The 18842-nt window shown below is 42.4% G+C and overlaps 2 protein-coding genes across 5 annotated transcripts in view; both read left to right on the forward strand.

The window, feature by feature from the left end:
* The first annotated feature begins 305 nt into the window (after positions 1 to 305).
* LOC108158198 (U6 small nuclear RNA (adenine-(43)-N(6))-methyltransferase) lies at positions 306 to 18705 on the forward strand. Of its 3 annotated transcripts, none has more exons than XR_001775235.2 (5): positions 306 to 498; positions 562 to 772; positions 829 to 1240; positions 1300 to 1580; positions 18689 to 18705. XR_001775235.2 is itself a non-coding variant. In XM_017290417.2 (4 exons), the coding sequence occupies exons 1-4, from the start codon at positions 382 to 384 to the stop codon at positions 1475 to 1477; spliced, it is 918 nt and encodes a 305-aa protein (XP_017145906.1). In that variant the 5' UTR covers positions 306 to 381; the 3' UTR covers positions 1478 to 3545. The 3 variants fall into 3 exon arrangements, 1 of the variants encoding a protein (XP_017145906.1); XR_001775233.2 differs by lacking the exon at positions 18689 to 18705 and adding an exon at positions 2544 to 3545; XM_017290417.2 differs by lacking the exon at positions 18689 to 18705 and having other exon boundaries at positions 1300 to 3545.
* Positions 9466 to 18842, forward strand: part of LOC117185746 — a 32609-nt gene continuing 23232 nt past the window's right edge. Inside the window, exons 1-3 of one of the 2 annotated variants that reach the window (XR_004472612.1) lie at positions 9466 to 10377; positions 17852 to 17992; positions 18689 to 18749. Coding sequence is in view for 1 of the 2 variants with exons in the window: in XM_033392511.1 (XP_033248402.1) it covers positions 10074 to 10377 (304 nt within the window). In the remaining variant the exon portion in view is untranslated. The remainder of the gene's footprint in view (positions 10378 to 17851; positions 17993 to 18688; positions 18750 to 18842) is intronic. The other variant, XM_033392511.1, reaches the window with a different exon arrangement.

Raw genomic sequence — 18842 nt, forward strand, 5'->3', positions numbered from 1 at the left:
TAACGATATAATATACCGTCTGACCCTCAGAAATATACCAAAATATACCATCTCCTTTTCCAAATATACCGTACAAATACTCTCAGCTTTGCCCACATTATTTTACCCCATTGATGAATAAATTTACTACTCGATGAACTTCGTTTAAGTACAAAAAACACGGTTTACAAATTAATGTTGTTCGCAACATTGTGCATGGATTGGGGCTCATTAACGAACCTTACCCGATTCAAGTTCGATATCGATGAACATCTATTCGATAGAGTGAACCAGTTCGATAAGCAATTGAAACTGATTCCAGCAGAGCGCTGCCAGACTTTTGAGCTAATCATCTGTTCAACTTCGCGGCATTTCATAAATTAACAAACCAAAAAAATTGAAATGGTCAGAAATAAAAAGAACAAGTATGCCATGCATCCGCGCAATATTCTGCGCGTGCCGCCCGACTACACCAAGTTGGCCATCAAATACAGGGACTTCAGACAAGTCTGTGAATTGGTAAGTGAAATCTACTTGACATTGTCTGGAAGCAGCAGTTTAATGCAAATTGCTTCTAAACAGGAGCTAACAGGCAAAGTCTCGGTTAATTTTCGCAATGAGAAGACCTTACGCGAACTGTCGAAGATGCTGCTGAAAGAATATTTTGAACTAGATGTGGATTTTGCACCCGGCAGCTTGGTGCCCACATTGGCCTTGCGTTTGAACTACATCCTCTGGCTGGAGGATATGCTGCTGCCGCTTAACTTGGAGACTGTGAGGGGCATTGATGTTGGCAAGTGTTGTACTCATCGTTTGGCTAGCAATGCATTTATTAATACCGTCCTGCAGGTTGTGGCTCCTCTTGCATTTACTCGCTGCTTGGCGCCAAAAAGAACGGCTGGAACATGCTGGCCCTAGAGTCGAAGGAAGAAAACATTGACTATGCCCGGGAGAATGTCAGGCGAAACAACCTGGAAGGCCTTATTGAAGTCTATGCCCAGCCAGACAAGTCCAACATCTTCAAGAGCTACTTTGAGATGGAGAAACTGAAGAAGGAATTTCACTTCTGCCTCTGTAACCCACCATTCTTTGACTCAAACTCCTCCAATCCGTTCGGGGGCAACACGCGCAATCCCCAGAGACGGCCGGCGCCCAACAACGTGCGCACTGGCAGCGCCGAGGAGCTGACTTGTGAGGGGGGCGAGGTGCACTTCGTTCAGCGCATCATCGAGGAGAGCCAGCTTAACAAGCAGCGCGTGCTGTGAGTCAATCTTGATTAGAGCTAAGTGGCTTAAATTAAATTTACTTTGACATTTGCAGCATCTTCACCAGCATGCTGGGTGTTAAGGCGAGCGTGCCCAAGATCCTGGACTACCTGAAGGAACGTCAGATTACCAACGTTACCACCACGGAGTTTCATCAGGGACACACCACACGCTGGGCTGTGGCCTGGAGCCACCAGCCAACGCCCCTAAGCCCCGGAACACAATGTAATTGAGTTGCTTTCAACTGGGAATAAACTTCAGCTGCATCAGCTGCGCACACAACTGAACTCTGACCTTCACATGGCCTGGTCTACATATGTTCTTCAACCACCTAATGTGAGTCCATCCATTCCCTGTTTGGGCACTTCGTGCAGTCAAAAAGCTTTTCCTCTAAATGGAAATTTGCATGTCAATGCTCACTTTACTGCCACCCACCCCAAATTATCGTCTCGCTGTATTTCACTGACCAAAGTTGACCCAACACCGCGGCAGCCCGGAACTAGACAAACAGCAGAGGGAAAATGAACACGCACCCACACACACACGGGGACGGGAGCAGGTGCTGGCGTTGGCTTTTCCACACCTTTAGCCCCAAGAATTTGAGCCGAATAGCTGCTACTTTTAATTGCTGCACATGACTTTGGGTAGTTTGCCAAAGTCCGGCATGGGATGCTCTTGCGAAATTACTCTAAATTAGAATGTTTCCCTTGCTATAATTATATCAATTATTTCTCGAACGATCTGGGGGTGATCTTGTGATCGAGAGAGTCTTCTTCCGAAAAGGACTCTAATGAATACTCAGTCCAGATCATCCCGATCCATACTTAAGAATATTTTCAGGCTACAAAAATGTGTCTAGAAAATTCGTTAAAAGTCTTGAATTTCTTGAAAGGGCATCCACGTTTCTTTGGTCTTTCCTCTGCCTCTGCCCTGTTTTCAGTTTGCTTTTGAGAAGCTTTTCCTGGCTCTGCTGTTGTTCCTTTTTGGCCAATATGTGTTCTTGTTGGTATTGGTGTTGCCTTTTATGGTATTTCAACACGTTAAGGTGCAAAAAACAACGTAATTAAAATGCATGTCGTTGGTTTTCAGTTTGAAAAGATGGCTTCAGACTGCGTCATGCGCCAGGGGTGCGCCCGAAGTCTTTTTTGTTGCTGTTGTGGATTTTGTAGCCCCGATGGGTGTGCTCTAGGGGTTCCCTTGGAATGGTTCCCATACTTTTTGATTTCGATTGGGGCCTTAGTTGTTCTGGGTCCCCAGTGAGTGTTCTTTGTAATTTTCTAGCTATTATCTTAATTTCAGATACGCTCCACCCTTCCGTACACACAAACACTGTCCGGGACACGTGTGCCCGGGGCTTGCCTCTCTTGTTGTACGTAATTGTTAATTAAAAGCGCCTCCAGGTCACGTCTTGTGGGTGTGAATGGGGTTGTCCGTTGGAGGTGTCGACAAACAACCCGTAAAACCCCGAAACATTCGGATTTATGGCGGCAAAGCTCCTTGGTCTTGTGGGTTCGACTCTTTTATTGGCGCTCGTTAAACTGTTTATAAAATATGTTTATGGATGGCCATAACGCTAAAATAATATGTTTGCTTGTAGAATTGAGTTTTTAATACATTTTTAATGTATTGGGACTTGGCTTAGGCCTTTTGGGGGAGATATAAGTGATTGCTGAGTCCGGACTCTGGAGAACACAAATTGTGTTGAGTCATGTTTTGATTAACCCATTAAATTTGAGGCTTTCCTCTTTCAAATTTCGCATGTGATTCACTACCGAAGGAGCCTCAAATCTTTGCCAAGTTTTCAAAGAGCTAACATTAATCAATTTCCAAAAATCATCCATCAAGCAAATCAATAAACGGAAAAGCGTGCCCAAAAACGACATTCAGTCCAATGACCAGCGACATAGTGATATATCCATAATTCCCACCTAACTATAAGAAACACGATCCCCGACTCTTAAAAGAAAATGACTCCAATCAACAATAACACCACATTCAAGAATCGTTTTCATTAGGATAAAACTTTATTCCCACACTCTGGAATCACTCGACAATCGAGAATCAGTTTCGCACTGGAATAAACAACTGATTGCCAAAACCCCGTAATCCGTAATAGTTAGAAAAATAACAGAATCAGCCAAAGAATCTATGTGCATCGTGGCACTAGAAAAACAAAACCATTTACTTAAGTAAAACAGAAAAACTGAAACTGTAAAACAGGAAACCGAAGCAGTAAAAAATAAATTAACAAAATGGCTTTACCAGCATCCTCGCTCAGTGAAATCCACTTGAACCAAAAAAGAAAGAGACTAAGTTTAGCAAATATAATAATTCCAGAGAACCCGCAGAAAACGATGGAAAAAATAAACCGTAACGTAATCAGGACCATCATCTTTCTAATGTTCAGGATTCTTATTGCAAACGGACAAAACATCGAAATAAACCCCATCAAAGACACAAAGGGATACCTCATATTTAAAACAGGAACAATATATCACTCCCTCACAATTAATTTAACCAAAACAGAAGAAATCTATACAAATTTTATAGAGAAAGCTGATGAATTTAAAAACGAAATTGAAGTACAATATTTAGTAATAAAAGAGGTCTAATAGATATAGCAGGAACCGCATTGAAGTATTTGTTCGGAACATTAAATGAAGTGGACAAAGAAGGAGTAGAACAGAAAATTAACAACCTTTCAAGCTACAGTGTTCAAGCAATTGAACTAAACTTAGTAATAGATGCAGTAAATAAAGGCATGGAGATCATTAACAAATTGAACGAGGCGACAAATATATATCAAAAAAGAGATATTTTAATATTTAATCTTCAACATTTCACAGAATATATAGAGGATGTAGAGATGGGGATGCAACTAACTAGACTTGGTATATTTAATCCAAAATTGCTGAAACAAGATTCCCTAAGCAACGTTAATTCTGAGAAACTATTGAATATTAAAACATCCACGTGGCTAAAAACAGACACTAATGAGATTATTATAATCTCCAACATTCCAAACGAAAATGCTGAAGTCCCCCGTATATAAAATAGTTCCCTATCCGGATGAACAAAACAATATCCTAACTGAAATAACATTTGATAAATATTATGTTTATAAAGATGAGATATACAGAAAAGAAACGAAACAAATAATAAGAGACGACTGTTTAAAGAGGATCTGATAATATTTTGCATTATATCCGTAACAGGAATAATAGGTTACTTAATCGTTCAATTTAAGAAAATACCTAAAAACATAGTCGTCAAATATAAAAAACCAAGAGAAGAAGAAGAAGAATATCACCAGAAGGAGTGACATATCCATAATTCCCCGCTTACCCACACACATTACGTGTACATCTTATATACATAAAATAAAATCTGTAGCCAATTAAAGTTAGTTAAATAAAAACAAATATTTTTCAAAAACCTATTTTTGAGTTGCGGATATTTAAGAATAAGTTCATATGTATGTATATATATTTAAAAGTCAGTGAAATGGGGGGAAGCTCTTTAAGAGGTTAACCCGAGGGAAGGGGGGGAATATCGTGACGGCACGTAACGAGCTGCCAGACAGCGGCGTCTGTTGCAATTGGAAGCAGGCTGCTCGATGCTCGATGCTCGTTGCTCGATGCGATGCTCGCCTCCAAAAGGTTCGTGCACCTAAATGCATGCCCATTGTCATGTCACATCACATATGTATGTATATATGTGACTGTATGCAGATATGTACATTCACTTAATGCATTGAAAAGCGGCGGGGAAATAACGAATCCAAAAGGATTCATTCAGGCAGGCAGGCAGCCAGGCAGCCAGGCAGCCAATGCAAACGGCCTGCCCCCGGGTCGATGTCGTTGTCTGTGTGGTTGGGTGCTTCAGATTCTGCCTCGATTTCTGTGGCGTGTGTGTCATTCATGTAACCTTTCAATAAACATGTGTGTAGGGGTGACCAGCTAAAGCTACAGCTACAGTCTGGCCGGGGATCTGGCCGGAGGAGGTGTGGCAGTCTGCCGTCGGTGGCATGCAACGCCCCAGTGGTGTAATTGAACTGGCAATATGCATGTGTATGTGTGTGCGGTTGTCTATGGCTAGAGGAGAGAACTCTTGAATGTGATTTTAAAGTCAACAGTGAGCACTTCTGACATACGAACTGTCATTTTTTGGTTTGCCGCTTGTCTGCCTGTCTGCCTGTCTGTCACGCCCCCTCACGCTCTAACCCCATCCGCATCCCTCCCAGACACAGAGATATAGCCCTTATCCCCTTAGCCATCTATTGTCTGCTCATATTGCCGGTTAATATTGGCTTGGCATGCAGCCAGCCAGAGCGACAGGCGCCGGCTAGGAATTGCAGATATGGGATATCCATGCAATATGCAACACTTTCCTAAAGCCAAACGAATTCGAGTGGAAACGCGCCCTAACTGGAATGGTTTTCCATCAGTAATTAAATCACACAAAACGAATATTTCACATCAGCGCCTTTTTCGACTCTCCCGTCCAGCAGGGCGTATGATTAATTGGCATACCACAGAAAACGTTCACCAAATACCCGTACACGTATCATGCCACGACTAATTCAATTATCCTTAGAGATTTTCGCTGTAGTCCGTCGAGGCAGATGAAGTCGACAACAAATGATGGTGACAAAAGCGAATATGAATCAGATATGAGGGAGCTAGATACGAGTATGTGCCGAGGATTTGGTCAAAGGTGAAAAGTCAAATAACTAATGAGGCAGCAATGTGTATAAATTGCCACCGGCCAGGATAGGACAGGACAGGACAGCACGGGACAGTGTTGTCCAATAAATGAAGAACAAAGACAAATAATAATCAAATTCTGAAGGAAATGGTAGACAGTGGAAGCCGAACATTGCCAAGAGATAAATAACATTGTTGACCAGGCTCGGAGCAGATAGTCTACTTAGGAATCAGGACAAATAATTCCAATAGCATAGAAATTCTTAGAATATCTTTGCAAATAAACTACATCTTAAAGTTGAGTCTCTTTAATGTTCATTTTAAATTTATTGTGAGTTCTTCTAGTAGACCTGAAAATTGTTGCGCACCGTTGAACTTCAGACGTTGGACAGGAAAAAAAGGCGGACGTGAAAAACTTTCCAGTTGGCAGCCATCCCAGGAGCATACTCGTACCAAAAGAAAAAAGAAATAAAACAAATCAGACCCAAACCCAGTCGCCGCGGTGGTAAATGAGAGGAAGGTTGAATGGGCAGAGCAAAGGGCAGGCCATGCCATTCGATGCTGTTTAGGTGTTTAGTACCAGAGTTCAGGGCAGGGCGTATACGTAATATTCCACACAGACACACAGCGAGAGAAAAATCGAAAAGCCAGGAATTTTATCTAAAAACAAAGCTATTTATATTCGTTGTGGAGAATAATGACTTGGCATTTGCGTCGGCAAATGATGCGCAAACTTTTTTGGGAACGAGATCCAGCCTCTTCTGGGCCCTCCCCTGCCAGCCCATCCATCGCTCTTGTCTCGAGTTGTCAGTCATCTTATCAGCCCCCCAAAAAGGGTTTATGTGTCGCACGCGTTTTTGCCATCATCGGGGAAATGCTCAAGTCCCAGCGGGACGACAGTCGACGGGACTGCCAGTCAGTTGTCAAGAGCCAGCCGGAATTTGTGGCCCATGCGTCTTCACACCATGTTTTTCGGGGCCTGCCTTGACATGTTTTGGGTGCGCGAATTCACGCCTTTCAAGGCTGTCCCCAGTTCTGTTGGAGCTCGACAGTTGCTGCCGTCTCTTGTTCGGATCGTTGTTGTTGCTGCCGCTCGTCTGAGTGCAGCAGAGGATAAGAGAACCGCAGCTGTTTCCTGCCTCTTCACACTTAATTGTTGGCCTTTTTGTCTAGGCTCTGGCTTTGGGTAGTTAGGGCAGATGAAAGGAAGATTAAAAGAGGATTACTACAAGTATTCCAAAGGGGTTTCCACTTTGTCTGCTGTGAAATCTGGGCAACTTTAAAGCATTTACCATATTTGCAGCTTGTAAAAAAATATTATATTAACTTTTTACCCATAATTTAATTCATATTAAGGGATTTATTTACATTTGTTTTTTGTTCATTCGTAGAGTATGTTATTATATTTTGCACTTTAAAGAATGCAGCTGTAATTGGCAAATATTTCCATTTCCATACAGGTTGTTCTCCGCTGAATTTCGGATTAAATTTGTGCCGCATTTCTTATTTAAAAGACCATTTGCATATGTGCATGCGAATGTGCCTCCATTTTTGATTAAAATTACGCATGACGGGGGCCTTCTCTCTCTCTCTTTTTACGATTCTACATACGAGTTTTCGTGGGCCTCTATTTCAACTAACCGGAACGCACTTTCTTTTATTACCACGGCACCCTGTGTGCTTAGAGCAGCCATAAAGGAGGCCTGGGATAGGGAAATACTCGTAGGAATGGAGGATAGAGAGGTGGATAGAGAGATGGTGATGCACAGAGAGGGATGGAAAGAAACCAACCACAATACAGGCTTACCAATTCATTTGCTAGTTCCCCAGAAACACTCAGGCAGACAGACAGAGAGACAGAAAGCCAGCATTTCTGTGTAAGATTGGAGTCGAAGAGGCAGCTTCCTAAAAGCCAAAACAGACGCAGCCAAAAATAAACACACAGCAGCCCAGAAAAGAGGGAAGAAGAAGACCGCTAGTGACAGCCGAGGGAGGAGATGGTGCAGAGGTAGGGGAAAACAGTTAGTTTTATGAATTGCTATCTGGCCAAATGAGAAGCCAAGAAGCAACACAAGAACGTATTCATTGATATCTTTATGGATGAGGTTGCCCCTTTGTAGCATTGTATTTGCCAGGGTCCTTCCTTCTGCCATTCAACCATTCAGCTGTTCACGGCTGGCTACACGCGAGGCACGTAACTGTCTGGGCCCGCCCGAGTGGGAGTGTGACCGTAGCTTCCATGCTGATGATGCCATTGCCTTTGACAATGCCCGGCTGCTGTTGCTCTTCGGATTCTGTTGCTGCCGCAAGGGTTTTTGTGGCCCACTCTTAGGGGTTTCTGGGTGTATGATTTTTTTTGTGTGTGTGTGTGTGTGCCCCTGTCGACTGTCGGCTTTGGTTGTCGGTTTGTTTATTTGCGAAAAAGTTTTCAGCCAAAGCAGCACTCAGAGCATGCTCTCTTTAGCTCACTCGCCTGCTCTCAGATTTGGTAATTTTTTAGCCCGCACTGTGGTTAAATGGAAGGCGAAAACTGAAGCAGCAAAACAGCAGGAACAACAGTACATATACCATATAATATTGCATTGGAATTCCTTACCTTCCAACGAATACAAATTGGCAACGACTCTATTTTTACCCAACAAGAAACAAAATCATATTTAAATTAAGTATTCGGTTTATAGATACAAACATACACACATTTAAATTCATTTTCTTAAAGTTATTTGAATATTTTAATCGAAACATATTCACTCTGAATATAAAAAACATATTGTTCAGGGTAGCAGCTGTAACAGAGCTGTTATTGTTGCTGGAAACCGCGCTCAGTTAACAGCCTGTTACATCGCCCTTTGCCTCGCTCTCGGTTTGCTCAGGGTAACAGCTGTAACACGGCCCATGCTTACAGCCTGTTATTGCTGCTGGGTAACGCGCTCATTTAACAGTCAGTTAACAGTCGCCCTCTGGCTCGCTCTCGGTTTGTTCAGGGTAACAGCTTCAACAGGGCCCATGCTAACAGCTTGTTATTGCTGCTGGGCACCGCGCTCAGTTAACAGCCTGTTACTTCGCCCTCCGCCTCGCTCTTGTTCTCTCGGTTCTGGGCGCTCTTACGATCCGTTACGATCACCGTTTTTTTAGCAGGTAAGTTAGAATCAGTTTCGATTCCACCCCCGCTCCAAGCTGCCGTCGTGCCTGATAACACACACTTATTGGAACCACTACACCCTGCCGTTTTTATTTGAACACATCTTCCGATTCGTCGCTGGATACCAGCTCCTCCGATCCGCCCACCAACAAAAAAATATGAAATACACTTATTTTAATCATGAAATATAATTAAATCAAAGATATACATAGTAATGCCAATATGTATTTACGATTTCCACTCTCGGTGAATATTTCACACCTTTTTTCGATAAGCTCTGCCCACTGTCAACACTGTGAGAGAGAGAGCTTCGCTCTCTCTCGGGCACTCTCTCTCTCGCCTGGTTTTGTGTGTCGTCGACTGCCGGGAAGCGTTTGTTGAGCTCGGAGTTGCTGCTGCTGCTGCTGCTGCTCCTGCTCCGCTCCTGCAGGATGGCAGGCACTGGGGTCCTGGCCATTCTTAGTGTTGAAGCGTCGCTGGCCTTTGTCAGTCGTGCCTGAGCTTGTGCCAGAGACAGTCAGTGAGTCAGTCAGCGAGTCTGTGAGCGAGTCTGGTTTCCGTTTCCGTTGGAAGTCCCTGGCTGGTAATCTGTGGTTGTGCACCTTTTTCTTACTGTTTTTATAGACATTCAAAATATTGAAAGTAAATTTGGAAATATCCACACCATATTTTTCTAACAACTTTATGCGAAAAGGTTTCTACTCGTGAACGTTACAGTGCAAATTGCCCAATAAATAAACAAAAAATACACAAAAAATACAAAATTATAGAAATACAAACAACAAGTAAAGCTTAATAAGTTGTTTCCCCTGTGTGTGTGAGAGTGCGACTGCGAGTGTGTGTGTGCGAGTGAGTGTGAGTGTGAGTCTGAGTGCGCGCTTGTGTGAGCGATTGATTAAACAAAAGGCATTTGGTAACCTAGGCCAACTGATATTATAGAGACCCCACCAATACAAGTGACTTAAAATCAAATCAAATATAATGGGCTGCAACACCAGCCAGGAGCTGAAGACGAAGGATGGCGCCGCCATCGACGCGGTCAGCAACGGGGAGCCGGAGCCGAGCGCCCCGCAAATGGAGAACGAAGGTCTTCAGTCCTCCGCAAAGTCCTCAAACAATCATACAAATCACGCCAAATCAAATTCAATTACCTCCAATGGCGATGCCAAGGCGCCGAACGTCGGCGGCGGAGGTGGAGGAGGCGCCTCATCCGAAGCAACAAATGGCATTGATCGTCCCTTCGATAAGGCGGCAATCACGGAACTCGACGACGACGAGGACGAAGGTAAGGCTGGGGCGCTTTCAACTTCCTTCACTAATCCTCAATACGCAATACATTCATAACTAAACCTATTCAACATTCTCTCTGTGTGTGTGCCTGTGTGCTGTATGTGTGTGTGTGAGCATTGAACGAAATCCCTTGTTCAGGGGATTCATTATTTTTTATTAGATCAACATGCTGTGAGCACATCTCTATCACAGTCTGCCGCCCCCTGCTTAATGGTGTCGCAAATATAAATTGTTCCACTATACACGCATATAAAAAGCATACACGCATACGTATATGTATACTGTATACACTGCACTCCATTACACTCCACTACATACGCCAGAATTTGATGTGCCAATGGCAAATTTGTGTGAGATTCTTAACTTAGTTAAGTAGCAGCCACGTTGATGGGCCCACGTTTTTGGCTTGAGGCGAGGCTCGGCCAAAGGCCAGGATCCAAGATTCTCCTAATGCACATTATCGCAGTTCATGTTCCCGTTTATGTTATCTAATAATCGTGGCCCGAATATAATTTTATGGCTGGCGATATACCCAACATCATAATACATATTCCATAGCATACTTTTCTGGGCGACATTCGAGATTATGGCTGTTAAGGAAAGAAGCGAGGAAAGAACAGAGAGAATAAGGTGTAGAATAATATAATAAAATGAGCATACGTTAACATAAGTGGATCTTGTTTAGCAGACACCCAATTGGGAATTCTATGGGTGTAATATAATTTACTTTAATTTATGGCAATCCTTGTGGATATTCCTTGAGAGAACTAAAACCATTACAAATTTATTCGTTTTAGTCATTTAAAAATAACCCAGAATAAATTCATAAACTTGTTTCTCGCTTCAGAAGAGTGAAAAGTTCTGTTAGTGCCATTTGCAAATCTCGAAACGAGGGAAACTGAACCGCAAACAATTTTCTTTTTTCTTTTTCATAAGTTTTTTGCGGTTTATTTGCTTTTTGCTGATATAATGAAAATATGAAAAAGCGCACAGCGTTTCCAGAGAATGACTCATAAATTACCGCAACGCGTTTTCCCCTGCGGCAGGTGCAGTGCTCGCGGTGGTGGCGGAGAGGTTTTATTTGGCTGCCATTTCCACACCGCTAACCACCCATGCCCCTGCCCCTGCCCCTGCCCAGCTCCCATGGGTGGGGTGGTGGTGCTGATAAATTGTTTAGCGACACTTTATCAACGCTGGTCCGGGTTGGGTTTTATTGGGGAAAACGTACAAACTTACCCAGAAACTTCCGCCCCGTTAATGCCACAAATTATGATTATTGCTTAGCAATTTTCCTGCTGCTGCTCCAGCATTTCTTGTCAGTGTTTTTCTTGGTACTGATGTGGCTTTTAATATGCCAAAATTACATTTTGTATCCATGCGTTGGTGAATTTTAATGGCCTCCGAAGAAACGATTTCCTTTTGCTGCTGAGAATTTTCATGGTTCTCAATTACGGGCTTCCTCGACTAATTAGTACTTGATGAATGAATGCCTTTGATGTTGCTAAGGTCGAAGCAATCTCAAGGAGGATTCCAAGGAAAATAATGTACGCAAATTTGCGATACATTTCTGTGGGTTTCTCCTGCTGTTGCTGCTGAAGTTCTAAAACTTCTTGCGAATTTTCCATTTCTTGAGTGGTTTTCTGTAAATATTTGCCAGACATTCCCAGTCCTCTGTGTCCTTGGGATTGAGCTTACTATAAGTACTAAACTTTCGCAACAATTCTCTTTCTGTATCTGTCTCTACAACTTTTTGATATTCCGCCGCAGAGGCATAAAAAAGAGCAGCAGGAGAACACACAAAGCATAAAAACGAACTAAAGAAAATCGGGGCGGAACCCAAATCAACCATAAAACAGCCTCCGCATTTTGGGCAAAAAAAAAATGTATTTCATATTACAAACACGTAGACTGCATTCCACACCTACCCTCCCCAATCCGCTCCTCTCCTCGCCGTTTTACGAGCTTCCTTTTAGCTGCAACTGAAAATAAATTGAAAACATAAATCCGCAAATGGCCGAGTTTGCTCAACTCGGATTTTTTGTGGCCTGTCAACTAATTAGGAAATGCTGATGACGATGTTAATTCCCTATCTTTATGGACTCGCCGACGACGGGGCCACGCCCGGACGCAATTACCTGGCAATTGAGGATAGGCCCGGCAGGATACGCGTATAAATTGCGAATAAAGATGTCAGCCCATGCGTGGCCTACGCCCAAATAAACGGGGGAGATGGGTTAGACCCTGTCAGGACATGCTAAGCTCTAAAAAGCCGCTTTCAGCCGCCTCAGCCTAATGTGAAATGCAAATAAGTCCCAGCCAGTGTTTGTGCTCCGCCTGGCCCATTGTTGTTCCTTCTCTAGACAGGCAATTAAACCAAACAGCCAGCCGTACTCATGGTCGTGTGAATGAGAGGCAATTGAGACTAAGAGATGCTCTGCAGGGAACGATTTACGATCTTAAGTGGAAAGTCGTTGTTCATTTGGGTAAATGGTAGGGCATAATAATGTCCTTAGTCAGTTATCAGTTGTAGTATATTCCTAGCCATATGCTATACAGTTTGCTATGGCTTTTATCCCATTCAAGCTAATCAAAAGCAGATTTCACTCAAAGAAATGCTCCCCATTTGCAGCAGCTCAAAAAGATTGTCGCCCAACGGGGCGTATGGTGAATATTTTGCATAATTTTAATTAATTTTTTGGCTATTCTGGAGCCAAGTCTAAAACGTTTTCAATTAGAAAATGGAAATTTATACTAGGTGTGGCTCTCTGCGATGAATCCACAACTTGTTTGCTGTGCCGAATGTCTTGCTAATGTTGAACTAATTGAGAGTAAATACGGTGGTCTACTCGCCGCCGACAGGAGTCAATTTGATTTATTGAACAAATGATTTCCACCTGATATAGGCACACTGTTTGCTTTCGTTCTTCTGAGGGTGTGGTCGCTTAGGGCGTATTTGTTGCGTCGTGGACAGTCTGTCGTGTCCTGCCACTGTCCGTGTTGATGATGTGCGTGGCTCTTGTCAGTGTAATTAGCGCAATTCCCGCTCTGAGGTGTGCCTCCGTTGAGTTGATGAGCTGTTTGTTTAGAATATGCGGGTACGACTAAGGATGGTTAGATGACAAAGCAATAGAACGGAAAATCCATGGCAATAAAGTATTTTCACACCAACATGTACACATACATATATATATATGCATACATACGTAGAAGGAAGGGACATTAAATTGAACAAGTCAAAAACATTAAAATTCAAATTTAGCAGAACGTTCACAGCCCATTTGGTGCGCACAGGAAGCTATATCAATAACACGTATACGCCACGTTGGTCCCAACGCATTAATATCAATTTTCGGCAGAGAAGAGGATTGGTCTGGCCTAAAAATACTTCTCTTTTGGCAGTGGCCTTGCCCACAAATATGAACAGTCAAAGGGAGAGAGGTGCGGCATTTATACACGAACTAAATGCATAAAAAATTGGACACTCGGGTGGCATTAAAGTGCCGGCCAAGCGCCACAGATGCGTGCCCGAATGTTATTTAATATTTTTGTCCGACTACAGACTGAAGAATGTCGGCGCCATGGCTGACATTATGCATACCACTGTTCGTGAGGGGCAGGGGCCATTAATGGCATATCTGTATGTGTTTGTGGGAGTCCGTGCTCGTCCGCCTTAATGTCTGTGTGGATGCTCTGATAAAATGCCTTTTAAAACAGACGCGCAAAGCATTTCCTAAGCTCTGCAATTTGCGGCGCCCCACCAAAGGAAATGATAAATTGAGATTTTTCTGGAACTCCACGAAGGCGGATGGGACTCCATCCTATCCGAAACCGAAGCTCCCTGGTTCAGGTTGACTCGTTTTTACTCGTATTGTCATTGCTCTGTTTACGTTAAAGTATTTCCGCAACGACTGTTGATGCTGCCTTTGGGTTTTCCGTGAGGCTCTCTGTCTGTGTTCTCTGAATGGATTTCGCTTATTGGGATGAAAAGGATTTGCGGATTAATGGCACTCGTATTTCGTATTTCTTTTACTTGTCCTTGGACTCGCCTTGGCTGGCTTGTCCTTGTATTCATTTCTCTACGTATTCTTTGTTTTCTTTTTCTATTTCTTAAACAAATTTCTAGCAAACTTTTACTCGTTCTGGTCTTTGGGTTTCCTGCTTTTCACACTTTCTCTTTAGAACTTTTGCAACCCCAGCTAAGGAGATTAAAAGTGGGACTTGGTTTTTTTTTGGGGAGCAATATCTCATAGGTTTATCGTGATGGTTCACCCTAGTAGCAGAGCGAAATTCCATAGATTTCCTTGGCCAGAAGAACCTCCTGAATTTGGTTACGCCGGCTCTGGGGATTCGCTTATAAATTTATTATAGAGCAATTGATATGCCTCGCATTATTTATGATGCCTATCAGTACAGTCTGACACATCTCCGAGCTCTCTTTTGTCTGGCATTTGTCACTTGACGCAAATATATGCGCATAAAATTTATATTCATACAGATACGAGCATATCTGAGATACGTATCCTGGACGGAGCATACAGGCGAAGGGCATTCGTTTGGGCTGTGAATAATTAGCTGCGATTATGCCGCATCGGTTTAACAATAGTATTCCGTGCAAATGAAATATTTATAAGCAAATTCGTTTGGGAAATAAATAAACGTCAGTAAATATAATTTCGTATGTACATAGGTACAACATAATACTCCCTCATTAGGGAGCCCCAGTAAATTGATAAGTTTCTGATTACGTACAAACCACCCGATTGATTGCTTTGGCCTTTGCCCTGTTCTTGATTTTAGTTTCAATTTGGGCCAAGGTTTCCCCAAAATAGGTTCAAATTTCTTATTAATAACTGTCTCGGGAACAAAAAAAAAACTAGTTCGAACCCCAAGGAAGAGTTCGAGCATAAATAACCCGAACAACAATTTCAGGCACGCAGCAGACAGTGAAGAGCTTTCCAAATTGTAAATGTCTTTTGTGTCTGCCCTACTTATGTGGCGCACGGCGTCCTAATCAAGAGCACACAACATAAAGGCTAATTGCACAAAGCCAATGCCTCATCCTACAGCCAACGACCCAATAAAATGGCCCAGAGCAGCCGAACTGGCGACTAATGAAGTGCCATCCATTGTTATGCTCAAAGATGATAATGGATATTACACATACACATATGTACTAGTATATATGTATATGTCAGGGAATATAAAATTTAATTAAAAACTGTGTGCTCTGTACTTAACAACGTTGGGGCAAGTGTGGCGAGCGGTAATTGGGGGTAGAATGTTACGTATACGTCATGTTTGAACAGTATTGGCAGCTGAGCTGTTGCTTCCGCTGCCGCTGCCGCTCCGTACACAACAGGAAGACGGAACGAAACACAAAAAAAAAACACCAAGTAAAAACACCGAGCCACTCTCCCACATCTCCTCCATCAAGTTTTCTTGACAAACAAAGCGGAAATTGATTGTATTACGAGCAGCAGCGGTAGAAACAACAAGCCCAGCGACAGTCGCCGCCCCATGCCCCATTCCCCATGCCCCATAAAGGTTCAATCGAGCATATAACACCAATACAGCGGTAATGTTATGTTTTGCGACACCCGAACAATAAACTTGGCGCCGCTTTAACCCTCTTTCGTAGTATTTTAACATTCCTGGTAGGCCTTTGACAGAGGGGTGGGGTGTCTGCGTTGGGTCTACTTTCTGCCTGGCTTCATTCGGAGAAACAAAACTTATATCATCAACTGCGATCATGAACTTCCCTTTGGACTTTTCAAGCAGCGACTGGAGTATCCAAGGAGTACTTCTGATACCCTGAGGGGCTGATAAGTAGAGCTTCCTGATGGGCCTAAAATTCATGATTTTTTCATACAATCATCAACTTTTTCTCTCTCTTTCTCCTTCTTTATCGCTCTCTCACATAAAATTATGTTTTCCTGTCGGTTTTCCCAAAGTTTTAGGGTAGCAAAAGGTCGAATATCTCCGCCGTTTTCTTTTCCGGCTTTGTGTTTGGTCTTGAAGCCTTTCCATTTTGGCTTCTTTTCATTGTGCATACCATATTCCGTATGCAATTACGTTGATTATGTTTTTTTTATATGGAAAATTCTACTATAATTGTGCGCCCAAAAGAAGGCGATGCCAACAACTTTCCTTCTGTTCTTTTCTGAGGCTGATTAAAAGTTTTGGGGGAAACAAGTTGGGGCAGGCCAGGCCGGGCCGACGTCTGTCTATGCGATGTCTAACTTTCAGCAGACTTTACTTTGTCCTTTGTGTGTGTGAGTGTGTGTCTGTGAGTGTATACTTGGGCCGTGTCATTGGCAGCTTGGCTCAAAATGCTTTTATGTTTTTGACTGGCGGCTAGAACAGGACAGGGAAATGGATATGGCTGCAGCCCAAGCTGATTCCATAATGAAATTTCTAAAGCCTGGCCGCAGGCAAATTTATACATAATCATATAATCGATACTGTTTCGAAATTTATTGGACAAGACGATGGGAAAACTTGTTTGCAGACTAGAGTGGCAAATGAATGGAGAAACTATAAAAGTTTAACTCCCATTTTTGTGGGGCCAGAAAAGGCAGAATTTCCCAATTTACATACTTGTTTTCCCTTTAGTCCATAGGAGTTTGGAACATTTTTGGATCACGGAAATATCCCGCACATGCCTTCCCTTTTCCAAACCTTTTTACTGAAACAATAGGAATTTCATAATTCATTATTCAGTTAGCAAATCCACTTGTCAGGTACTCAAACTTTTCTTGGATACTTGGCTCGGGCTCAACTTTGGAAACTCCACTTCAGGATTTCTTTATTACATAACTTCCCCAGGAGCCGAGGAGAGCACTTCACTTCCGAGACACTCATAAGCCAAATGGCAGACTTGACTTCCGATTTCATTCCTCCATTGTGACTCTTCCGCACTATTTGTAGCCTCTCTCGACGGGGAAACTTTTCGCGCTCCCCAAGGACTCGCACTTTATTGCTATTTATATGATTAAAAAGTTTTGTGTGCGGGAAATTAGCTGAAAATTTATGATATTGCCGGAGTGCTGATGGGGTGGAAGAGTGGGCGAGGGTGGGGGGGACTGCGTGTTTGGAGAAAATTGAGTGGTATAAGCAAATATTGCGTATACGCCGGATATTCATTTCTAACATTTATGATTGCGTGTGTCTTGTCAATGTGACTGTGAATGTGCATCTGTTCCCTGACTTTCACTCTGCTTCAATACACATTTAATTCACCTACTTCATTAAGCAATTCCAACTCGCCCTCACTCTTTCGCTCTCTGAATGCATACGACTCACATAAACCAAAATATATATTGAAAGATAATAAATTTCCATATTATTGATGGTCTTTTTAATGGTTTCTCTTCTGTATTTATCTCTACTCACACATAAATTTGATAAATGATTGCAAAAACTATTAATAAACGAAACCCGAACCCGAACCCGAACCTGAACCGACGCAGAACCGGAGTTGGAGATACACATACCACATCACCACCATCACCATGGCAGCCAGAAATTCCGTCGAAATCCGTTGAAAAATTTGGATCTCGATTTTAAATTCGATGTTAATTCGTTTTAGCCAACAACCAGTCCGTCAACCGGTGTGTGCGTTTTAGCCAAAGATTATCGCTGTTGTGGCTAGAGCTTTTCCGGCGATAGCAGCAACCAAGTGAAAGTCTATCCAATATTTGTCTTAGCTAGAGAGCACGTGCTGTTACATATGGTTTACATACATACATACATACATATGTAGATATGTAGTTATGTATCTGTGTGTTAGTTGCTGTTATTACTGTTCTCGATGTGTTGCAGTTGTGATGTTAATACTAACCAAAAGTGTTGAACTCTTTGTTAAAGTAGCCAACGTATAGGATCTTTGCACGTTTTGTACACCTTTTCCTTAGCTTTTCTAACTCTGAACTACATACAAACATACATACATACCTATATCAAATTACAATATAATTAATTGGCATGTTTTCTGTCCTCTAAATAATTACCGAACGGGCTGTAAAAGCTATTTTTGAAATTCAAAATTTAACTTCTAGCTGGCAACACTTTTCCGAAGCGAGAAAGCTCCCCGTGAAAGCTTTCGCTCTCTCACCTACTCTCTTCCATAACTAACCAAAGCTTGCCTTGCTATTCCTTCCTATGTACCGTATCGTATCGTATCGTATCTATAAAATCCCTTTGTTACACAACTATTAACCGTTATTTGTGTGTTCAGTGTGTGTGTTCCGATGAGCTGCTAACCTTTATGTTGTCAACTGATTTGCATATGATTTATTTATTTACAGGTAATTATTGGCATTTAACATTTTACCAAAATCAACAATCAATTTCAAAAAACAACAACAGGTATTTATAGCATCGATTTTTGCATTCAAATAAATACTGGGAACTTTCTGTCAAAGCTCTCCCAAGCTTAAAAGGATTTATATCTGGGGAAAA

Source organism: Drosophila miranda, chromosome 3 (genome assembly GCF_003369915.1).
Source record: "Drosophila miranda strain MSH22 chromosome 3, D.miranda_PacBio2.1, whole genome shotgun sequence".
Taxonomy (NCBI): Eukaryota; Metazoa; Arthropoda; class Insecta; order Diptera; family Drosophilidae; genus Drosophila; species Drosophila miranda.